The 10,780-nt window shown below is 48.2% G+C and overlaps 1 protein-coding gene across 2 annotated transcripts in view; it reads left to right on the forward strand.

Annotated features, from left to right (window-relative positions):
* The first annotated feature begins 8,225 nt into the window (after nucleotides 1-8,225).
* Nucleotides 8,226-10,780, forward strand: part of SLC25A27 (solute carrier family 25 member 27) — a 31,961-nt gene continuing 29,406 nt past the window's right edge. For both annotated transcript variants that reach the window (XM_006028218.3, XM_025209591.1), the window contains exon 1: nucleotides 8,226-8,515. In XM_006028218.3, coding sequence (XP_006028280.1) covers nucleotides 8,413-8,515 — 103 coding nt within the window. In that variant the 5' untranslated portion in view covers nucleotides 8,226-8,412. The remainder of the gene's footprint in view (nucleotides 8,516-10,780) is intronic.

The following is a 10,780-nucleotide window of genomic DNA, read 5'->3' on the forward strand; positions in this document are numbered from 1 at the left end:
CGAGTCAAAACCTGTCTGTACCCCTCCTTTCCAAAATCCTAGATTTGCTCATGATCTTTAGTGTGTGTGTATATATAGATATATATATATATAAAGAGCTCTAAAAATACAGTGCCCACAGGCAGCAATCAAGAGAGATGTCATGTAGACCAGATTTTGTTATGTTCCTCTCTTGCCAGCACAGTGAGATGGCCTCTGTTAGTAGCAGTGGTTAACATGATGAACAGATGGAAGGGTTTTATGTGCTTTTCCTCTTGGGTAACTCTAGCTGCTTCCTAACAAAAATTTTGCACAGGAGGGTTGTTCAGTCATGTTTGTGATCTGATGTGTGTAGACCTTAGGAGCCAAATACTAATTTACCTCCCAGAGATGCTCACACATCTTTTAAGCATTAAATTCACTAAATACAATCATAATTCACCCTGCACAACAGCCACCAAGTCACTAGGATGTCTCCATTTCGGCCTTTTGAGCATGCTCAGAACAGTTCCGCCAAGGCCTCCACCTCTCCTTACACTCTGCTGCGATTTTGATCCACCTGGAAATGCTTCCATTCCCTAGACGTCTGCTAATCTTGAGTCTCAGAGAAATCATGATTAGTGGCTGATGTCGGGAGAGCCCATGTACCTTACAGGCCAAGAGCCTAGTGGTTAAGGCACTTGCCCAAGCAATTAGAGACCCAGGTTGTATATGGGTTGTATATGGGTAGGCTTTACTGGAAAGCTGGCAGAGGGTAGATTCAGACTAGACATCAGGAGGCGCTACTTCACAGTCAGGGCAGCTAGGATCTGGAACCAACTTCCAAGAGAAGTGGTGCTGGCTCCTACCCTGGGGGTCTTTAAGAGGAGGGTAGATGAACACCTTGCCGCCACCATCAGCAGAGGGGGTGTGAAGTTGCATTGCCTGCTTCCCAACAGGGTCCTAACTACCAGGCCACAGTTAGGTATGGGCAAAAGTATCTCCCTTGCCCCTATGGCTGTCAAGTGTAAAGGAGCCACGGGGCCAAAAGATAAAAAGAGAGTGAGATTCAGTGCCCCAGTAAAGAGAGCACAGCCTTTGGAGCAAGACCGGGGCTCTGCCCTCTGCTCCCAATGCAGGAAAGCACTGGTAAAGAAAAAAATAGAGTTGGGAACTGTCAGGCAATAGGAGTTGTGCAGAGGAGCCCCAGAGAAGAGACACCAAGCACTGAATTTAGGCAAAAAAACAATGTGTATCTTCCCTCCCTTAGGTCTCACGAGCTCTAACCTTGTACTGGATACCTTGGGGCCCAAACCAGGAACCATTGTTTTATCTCAGATGTGACATCTTAAGTCACTGGCACCCACAGCATTTACAACACTTCCCTCTCCTGCCAGCCCTAGAGAAACATCCCTTTGCTTAACCATTCATCTGCATGGCTATAGGGAACCAAATGGGTGGCACCCCAGGGGTTTGCCAGGTCAAGAGCATCCTGCCTTGCCCTCTCCTAGCCATGGTACACCAGGTGCACTGCAGGGGGCCCGAATAATACACGGCAGCTCTGAGCAGTCAGGGGTCACACTCGAATCCCGTATCGGGAGTTCATTCTAGCTGTCACCACGGGACAAATCCTAAGCAATCATCTGTGCCCTGGTAATACCACAACTGTGCTTCCTCTCAAAGGGAGGATGAGGCTGCGGAGAAGGTGCACAGGGTGCGCCCTAAGGAGGTGGCGAATGTAGGCTGGTCAGGACAGACTAGACCAGTAGTTTTCAACCTGTGGTCCGCAGACCCCTGGGGGTCTGCAGGCTGTGTCTAAGGGGTCTGCAAAAGATGACTGTGATCAATGGTAATTGCAATTCAAAAGGGTCTGCACCTCCGTTTGAAAATTTTTAGGGATCTGCAAATGAAAAAAAGGTTGAAAGCCCACTGATGAAAGCCCATGAATCCCACAGCCCGTTACACAAATAATTCTGCTACTGACTCTCCCCAGGGGGAATGGCCTGTGTAAAGCCTGTAGGATTTGGCCTCTGGTGTCTGCTAAGCTTATGTTTTTACAAAACAACAGTTATTCAGAGCTCGGGCCTTGTGCTGGTACAGCTCTATAGCTGGTAAAATATTTCTGGTACAAAGTCCCTGGGGTTACAGCATTATTTCTGAGGTCAAGGCCATCGAGCTGGTCTATGGTTGTTCTGGCACATCCTGTAATTGAGATTACCTTCTATCTGGGAGCCTGGCCGAGCTGGGCTGACTTCTGACGCCCCTTTGGCAGTGCTCCCGCTCCAAGAGATCTCAACGCTGCTCTTCCATTCTGAGCGAGGACAAACCTCCCTTCCTCCATGCGCAGGCTTTTATCAGACCAGCCTCGGACAAAATCCAAAGTGTCACGCTATTCATCCCTGCCATGAAAAGAAAATAAATGAGGGGTCCTTACCAGGGAAGCAGTTTCCTGCAGAATTTCAGAAGAATTAAGCCTCAGCTGTTTTCACTGACCCCTGCAGACACTAACAAGTCTGGCTTCCAAATCCACAAGCTGTCCGAAAGAAAGCATTCTTCTCTCAATCTGTTTTTCCCAATGACCCCATGAGAAGAGAACATTTTTTGCCAGATAAGCATGGTATAAATCAGCTTAAGTTTATTTTCCAAGGCTAAAAATGACCGTAGACACTTGAAACTGCACTTTTGCAAGTGTGGATTCTGAAGAACAGAAATTCTACATAGGCGCTTTGGCTGCACCCATCACCATGGTAACTGAAAACCTAGCAAATTAACCCTATAACACCAACCCTCCTCGGTGTGCGAGCAGAGATGTTAACAGTAGCACACCTTGATGTGCTCTGGAAGTGCAGAATGTCACTGCACAGTACAGCACGAGTTACAGCAGGTCGGACAAAGTGGATTCCCAAATTCTTTGCTTAAAGTAATAATGTAATTTCCAGGAGTGTTATCAAGGCGGGGCAAGGGAGGAACCAGCCCAAGCACTAAATTAAGAGGGCGCTCGTTTGTCCTCTTTTTCCCCAGGAGATTTTTTCATTCCAGGGGAAGCCCTGAGCAGCCCAGACATAGGGAGTTGGACAGTCACAGCCTCACACCCCATAATGTGTCTGTGGGGGAGCGGGTTGAGTGCGGCAAGTTGAATCCACCCTAGAAAAAAGCTAAGAGCACCCTGACGGAAACGCGCCCTTGATGAGGCATTAGGCAGTCAGCAGCAGTTTTTATCTGGTCTTCTCTGGCAGAAGCTACAGCCATCGAGGCACTGAACATCTGGATTTGGTCTGGCCTTTGGATTCTGTCTCAATGGTCTAAAAGAAAGATGGTAGGTCTTGGGCAGCCTCCACTCCTCCATACTCTAGTCTAGGCATATAGGTCAAAGGTCTTGGTGTGATGGTTGTAGACATCTTGAGCATACACCATGATCCAGAGGATCAATGGTTGCTACGCACAGAGTAACCAAAGATCCTCTGGATCATGGTGTATTCATATATACACTATGTGTTTTAAAAGCATAGCAAACTAGGTCCAAATGATCAAACGCTGTTTCTTTAGTCCTGTCATCATTAGAATTAAATGTACATCTCTGCAGACTCATAAAACAAATCAATCCTCCTTGAGCATCTTGACAGTGCATCCAATGCTTCTTTGAAAGTCATTTCCATTACGTGGTGAAGCTCTCCATTTTGTTTTGAATCCCTTCCTTAATGATGCCCAACATTATTAGCTTCTTTGGCCTCTGCTGCACATTGAGCTGATGTTTTTAGAGAACTGTCTGAAGAGGCTCCAAGATCTATTCTTGAGTCATAACGTCTAGTTCAGGACTTACCTTCCATTTGTCTAAAAAGTTCACCTGCCACTTTTTTGCCCATATTTAGCTTGGTGAAATCTTTCTGCAGCTCCTCTGTTGGCTTGTGATTTGACTACCAGGAATAATATGGTATCATCAGCAAACTTGATGTGTAGCATCCCTAGGGGCAGTTGTAAGCCCCTAGGGGGGCAAAAATTCCCTTTTTGTCTTTTCACTCTGGGAAGCCTCCCTTTCACTTGCTTGCCATATCTTGAAGTCGTTTATAGTCATAAGAGAGAGGCTGCCCCAGGGCTTTCCAGACCTGGTCTTGCTCTAGTGACCACCTGATAGCTGTGGTTCTTTTCCTTATGGGCTAATTGTGTGGCTCCATCCCCTCCATACACCATGCCCCATGCCTCACAGATGGCATTATAATAAATGTTCTTGCTGTCAGATGTTTACACTCATGCAGCCCTCCTCCGGGCACTCAGATCCTCGGTCTCCCACACAGCCCTCTTTGGGCCTTCAGACTGCTCAGTCCCTCCCACAGCCCCATTTGAGTTTCCAGGCCCCTCGGTCCCTCACTCAGCTACTGCCTGGGCTGCCAGATCCCTCGGCCCTTCGCTTGACTCCCCTCTGGGCTGCCAGATCCCTTGGTAACTTTGCTTGGCCTTCTGTGGGGTTTGGCCCTGGTAGCACTTTCTAGGGGCTGCTTGGCCATAAGCAGTCCCACCACTGTGATCCCAAGCCCCAGTAGGATGCAGTTTTTGGTCATATCCAGGACCAGCTTAGGCCCTGGCCTTGTCCCCAGAGCCATGCTGTCCCTGGCAAACAACCCTAGCTATGAGCTCCTTGGCCCCTTACTGATGTCACTCTTTTGGGCTCCCCTGACCCCAGCTCCCTCTCTTTCTGAGCCCTGATCTCACTGGCTGTCATGTAGACCCCTGGTCTCGGCACTCTCTCAGACCGCTTTTCTATATCTGATGGTCCTGTCTCAGCCGTCCTCATTCTGGGCCTCAGTTTATCTGACCCCTTCCTCTGGCTGTGGCTACACCTGTACCTTTGGCTTCTCCCAGGCCCTGGCCCATCTCGGGCCAGTTGAGAGCTCTGGGCCCCTCTGGCTCCTGCAGTCTCCCACTGCGGCTGCCTCTGGCCCCTCTCTGGGCCCTGGCCCTGCTAGCAGGCCAGCGAGAGTCTATAGGAGTAAGGTCTCCAGCCTACCAGTCCTCACTCACTCACACAGATCTGTGCTCTCAGGATGCTCAGCAGGTCTCTTAAGCTCTCAGCCTCTGTCTCTGGGCAGGCCTGAACCCCACAATAGGTCTTATGCACCAAGCCCCTCTCTCTGGGCTTCATCTGGACCCCATAACAGGTCTACCTTTTAACCAGCTCTCAGTCCATAACAGAATCTTCCCTCCAATCCCATGGCCTTTGGTGAGGGACCTTGCTGAAACTTTTTGAAAGTTCAAATATATTATGTCAACTGGATCCCCCTTGTCCCCACGCTTGTTAACACCCTCAAAGAACTCCAGCAGATTGGTGAGGCAGTAATTACCTTTAGAAAAGCCATACTGACTCGTCCTCAGCAGATCATATTTGCCCATGTGACTGCTGATTTTATTCTTTATTAATCAAGGAATCTTTTGGATTCCTTGATCCAAAATGTTATTCTTTATTAATCAAGGAATTCCAACTTGCCAGGTATTTCCTAAGGCATCAAGAACATTTGTAATTCCTCATGTGTTAAAACTCCTGTTCAGTGGAAATGACCAAGTTGCAACTTGTGAGCCTGAGTCTCCACTTTCTTACTTCAGTTTTAGTTTTATGAAATAAACCATTATTCTGTTGAATAGAAACCAACATCCGCAAAGAATTTCAGTTGAGCTGCACCTATGTAAAACCAGTATGGTGGAACAGAGACCAGGGCTGCATGTGTTTAAAGCAGGCCTTTCTCATGCTATCACTAGTTAGCATGAGAAAGTCCTGGTTAGCTTTGAAGCAGAGCTAGTCTGCTTTTGGCTTATCTTTTACATTTCATTCAGCACAGATAATAAACAACATTGAATGGGAACAAACTCCATCCCTTTTGAAAGCCAGCCAAAGTATCTTGAAATCACCCTGGACCGCACCCTCACCTACAAGACACACCTAACCCAACTGGCAGCCAAAGTACAAGCTCACAACAACCTGCTCCATCAATTAGCTGGCCTCAGATGGGGAATTAACCCCACTGTACTTTGGGCATTCACCCTGGCACTGGCATACTCAACAGCTGAATACTGTACCCCAGTGTGGTGCAGAAATACCCACACTCACAAAGTCGACAGGGCACTCAACAATAACATGAGAGTCATATCTGGCTGCATCCATTCTACCCTTACATCACAGCTCCCACTTATCAGCAGTATTGCTCCCCCTGACATCCGTCATGAGCAGTAATGCCTTCACTTCCTTCGCCGTGCTGAACTAAACCATAATTGCTACCTACATCTACGCATCTACTCAGACCCTCCAATTGGGCAGCACCTCCAATGTAGGACACCACTCATTGCCCACCTGCACCACCTGTGCTCTCTTTCCAAAAGTTTTTCCCCAGAGGACTGGGCTGCGCAACTATGGGAAGAACAATGGGCCTCAGAACTGCAGACTCTAAACATTCATCCCAAACCCCTCTACGAGACCTCCCAGCTTTGATGTGGGTAGACAATCCTGGGTCCACCTCAGTGGACTCCTAACTGCCTATGGCCACTTCTGCCATAACATGCATCAAATGGGCCTGACACCAAGTACCATTTGTGAATGCGGTGCCCCTCACAGACCACAAACCACATAGGGACAGAATGCCCTATCTTCCATTGCCCTGGAAACCTCGATGCCCTCGACAGCCTGTCTCGATCCCGGCTCAGCTCAGTCCAATGTGAAATATGACTCCAGCGCACCATTTTTGTCATACGGGGAAAAAAAAGCACAGATAATTAAATAAAACCTTATTTCACATTGTAGTTTTCTGGTCCTAATGAAATGATATGTTTAATTTTCCAACGTGAAGCAATGTGGATTGACTCATGTAATTATACAGGGAACTTTCATTAGACCTGCCTTTTTTTATTGAATTATCATTTTATTTGCTTCATGCAAATAGTACATATAATCAGATTTTAGACAAAAACTCTAGTTTCCTGCCCTCTGATGCTGTAGGCACAATTTTGACAATTTTGGCATTTAAATTCAGGTAAATTTAGGCTGCTCTTCCTAAAACAAACCAAGTGTTACTGGTCCACAGCAGAGCAGCAGGCAGAGTCCTCCTGCATAAAGCCAGAGCAGCCTCTCAGGAAAAAGCACCCCGGCTGTTGTCTCAGCTCACTCCCCTCCTGCCTCTCTCCTCATGTCTCAGGGGGCTCCCTTCTCAGGACCTTCTCCTTGTGCACTGTCTTCTTGTCTCAAGAGTTTCCCCCCTGGCACCAGAAACAGCAGAGTGCCTTCAGGTGTTTGCCTGGAGTTCACTTGATGCATCAGCATGGGCTGCTTGATGGCCTATAACCCTGACTTGAATATTTAGGCAAATCTCCACAACTCCGTCTCCAAGCACGATTAACCTCTCCTGCCCAGGGTGCAAGCTATTCCGGGAAACAGGCATTTAACATCACGCTAACATAAACACATTTAAACCCAAAATATTAAAACCAAGTCATAGTCTGTCACAGTAATCTTGGACAATTTACTCATTGTCTCCATGCCTTATTTCCCCACCTTTAAAATAAGAACCGGAAGGTTCACCCATCTGTGTTAAACGCTTTCAGACCTATAGAAGTAAAGGCCAATATAGACCCAGTGTTTTATTGTTAACTAATTTTCAGATCTCAGTTTTGTCCTCTTCTGAGTCTTCCCAACTCTTGTGGCTTTATCAGCAAGCTCATCATGTCTGGGATGTTGATTGAAGCTGCAGCTTCTGGAGTCATGAGAATCTGCTTTCACTTCGGAAAAACAAAATAGTCTTCACGACTAGGCTGTGTGCATGAAGGTATCCTCTTTTTCTGCGTTTGTGTCATACCCGTGGTCTGCTTGGGGGCTGGCGTGGTGTGGGTGCTAAGGTGCACAGCTGTCAGCTCAGAGGTTGAAGTCTGAGGCCACAGTGTAGCCCCATCAGATTCCAACAAATCTGCTGAATACCTTGTCCCAAGGACAAAAGAAAGTGGCGTTTTCTTACAAATTCCTGTGTGTGCCTGACCCAGACAGCGAACAAGTCATTACAAGGCCTCAGCTAGTGCTGTTTGGTTCCAGAAGGCAAATAAAAAGATTCCAAAATGGATCGTTATACAAATCCCACGGTTTCTTATAGGCTTGGGGTGAGCGTAATGCCCGCTAACAGCATGAATTGGCAATGCTGTGCCTGGACAGGGTGAGAGGAGGAGCTGGTGGACGGCATATGGAAAACTACACTTCCCAGAAATCTCCTTTGGAGGCCAGTGCTTGCCACTGAGCAGACCCGGTAGCACGCTTTGTGATCGCACCCTGGCAGCCGAGTGGGGCTTCTGCTTCTGGAGCATTAAAATGACCCCCAGAAGCGGGGCTCGCAGACACTGCAGAAGGTGGCTGCCCTGTTGCTACTAGAGTGCGTGTGTGGGGGGTCATTTCTTTGGTGGGGGGGTGTTAGCCTGGGTGCTCCCTGCTGAATGTTACCCCCAGAGGAAGAGAAGAGTTTGCCTCTTTCAGAGAGATGGCCCCGAGCCAGCAAGTTCGTGCTCTCAGCCTGTGCAGCAGTTGTAGCAGAACTAGGTACTGACCCCGGGGTTTTATTAAAGGGGGAGTGATTTAATCGGGGGTGGGGGGAGGAGGAGGGGGGTCTGCCTGGAAGTCTCCTGCCCCCCTTCACTTGGCTTCAGCATGCCTTCACTTCTCCACGTTACGACCCTCCCTTCTCCGTGTTGCTTCCAGGAGTTTACAGCTTTCCAAATGTGCCCCCCTCCTTGGCATTTCAGACGTAACTTTTTGCAGCTGGGACCAAAGGGCTGCATTCAGGAACTGGGGCATCTTGTGCATGATTTACAGACCTTTTTCTGTTTCTGCCAGAATATTAAAAAAGGAGAATGTGCCATCCCCTATGGTAGTGAAAGGCCACACATTGTCATGGCCCCTAAGGTTAGTTCAGTTGGCCAAAATGATCTAGTCTTGTTTGGAAAGTGGTGTTTCCAGTTATGGCAGATCTGCCTATCGAGACAGGAATGCAATAACCTGGTGTCAAAATGTGAGGAGGAAAGGTGGAGAGACCCAAACACAGTAGCGCTGTGATCAGAAATACATTTGTCTAAAATCTCTCAGTGTAATTTCTGTTACATTGGACAGGCAAACCAGGTGCAGTGCTGTAGTGACTACAGGTATCTAGGTTGTATCCGTATTGGTCTAAACTAAAGGAAAAAGCAATCAGGACTCGTGGCAGAGGTGGTATCTTTTATTAGACCAACTCGATTTTCACAAAAAAAAAATCTTTAATTACTGACTACTGGGTTCTCTTGTTTTGCTAGTCTTTTAAACATTATTATTTGTATAATAATAGGTTGTTACAGGTGGTTATGGACAAAGGTCCCCGTGTGCTAGGTACTGTACAAATACAGAACAAAAGGTGGTTACTGCCCGAAAGAATTTACAGCCTAAGGCAAGAGACAACACGATTGCAGACAGATGGCAAAGTGCAAGGAAATGGCGAGACAAGAGTTGATCAGCATGATGAGTAGTGGTGGCAGGGCACTAGTAGTGTAACGGCTGTCAAGTTTCTTTGAGGTGAGGACAGTCGGTCGGTGGCTACGCTGGCCCTAGAGCAACCCAGGGAAGGAATTCAGGTAAACTCTTCCTTCCCCTCCAGCCCTGCCTTGTTCCACTGGTGAAAATAATAGGCTGTGAACCTGCTATTGGTGTGGATTACTTCTCCTTCTGCATCAGCAGAGGTGTTCGGACATATTACCAAATGCCAGTCAAAGGCCTGTCTATTCTAGGCTTATCTGTACAGTGCATATGGGTGAGATGTTACTGAGCCCGTAGTGTATATTGTCTCTCTAGGGGCCTTAATTTTTGGTAGGCATGCCACAAATTAGCCCCGCACTCTCTCCAAGTGCCACTTTCCCTTTCCCTGCCTGGTCTGCTTTCTGCTCCCTGCCCTATCTGCCACTGTGTTGCCTGTCTCCTCCCCAATCAGCCACGTGCCACACATGGAGGCTGCCCACGCTACTTGTGGGACCTATGCCATAGGTTGGCCACCCCTGCCTTAGGGCACAGGCTACAAATGCAGGGTGACCCCACAAAAGTAATGGGTGCTTTAGCGGGCCTCCTTCTCCAGCACCCACATTGCGCACGTCACGGCCTTGCCCGTGTCACAACCCAGTGATTTTTGTGCCTCGGCACTATGGAATTTCCTGGCCACATGAGAGCTCCTTTGCACGGCAGAGTGTTCTGCTGCAATTGAGAACCCGCGTGCAGGAGAGAGTTCCCGCCAATTTGCAGTTTCCTTGCAGGATGCATTTCTTCTTTGCAGCACAGAAATGCACGGTGCAAAGAGTTCCCGCTATTCGAATGTAAATTTGTGCCCCGCTATTGGCCAGTGCTAAATTATTCACACGTGGCGGCTAGTAATTGGCTTGCTGGCCGTTTAAAATTCCGCGCGACTTCCGCCCAAGTCGAAGAGCTTTGAGCACGCTGCAGAGTGTCTCTGAAGTTATCTGACTTGCGGCTGCCGATCGATAGACTGATCACCTATCGATCTTTCTTCCCGTCACCGAGCGCACCCCCGACGTACCCCTTTCCCCGCCGGCTTCGAATTGCGGAAGCTGGAACAACTCGTGTGGTTGTTCCGACGACCGGACCACCTGCGTCGTGATTGCAAGCGGCGTGAGTAAAGTTTTTACAACCAATAAGCTGTGTCTGCCTCTCCATTCACCAGCCCGCCCTAACGTACGACCAATTTCTAACGTAACTCGAGTCGGCTGTGGCCGTCCGAGACATGGCGACGAGGATGGGATCTAAGGGCACGGTGATGGAGATGAATCTGAT

Source organism: Alligator sinensis, unplaced genomic scaffold (genome assembly GCF_000455745.1).
Source record: "Alligator sinensis unplaced genomic scaffold, ASM45574v1 scaffold1156_1, whole genome shotgun sequence".
Lineage (NCBI taxonomy): Eukaryota > Metazoa > Chordata > Crocodylia > Alligatoridae > Alligator > Alligator sinensis.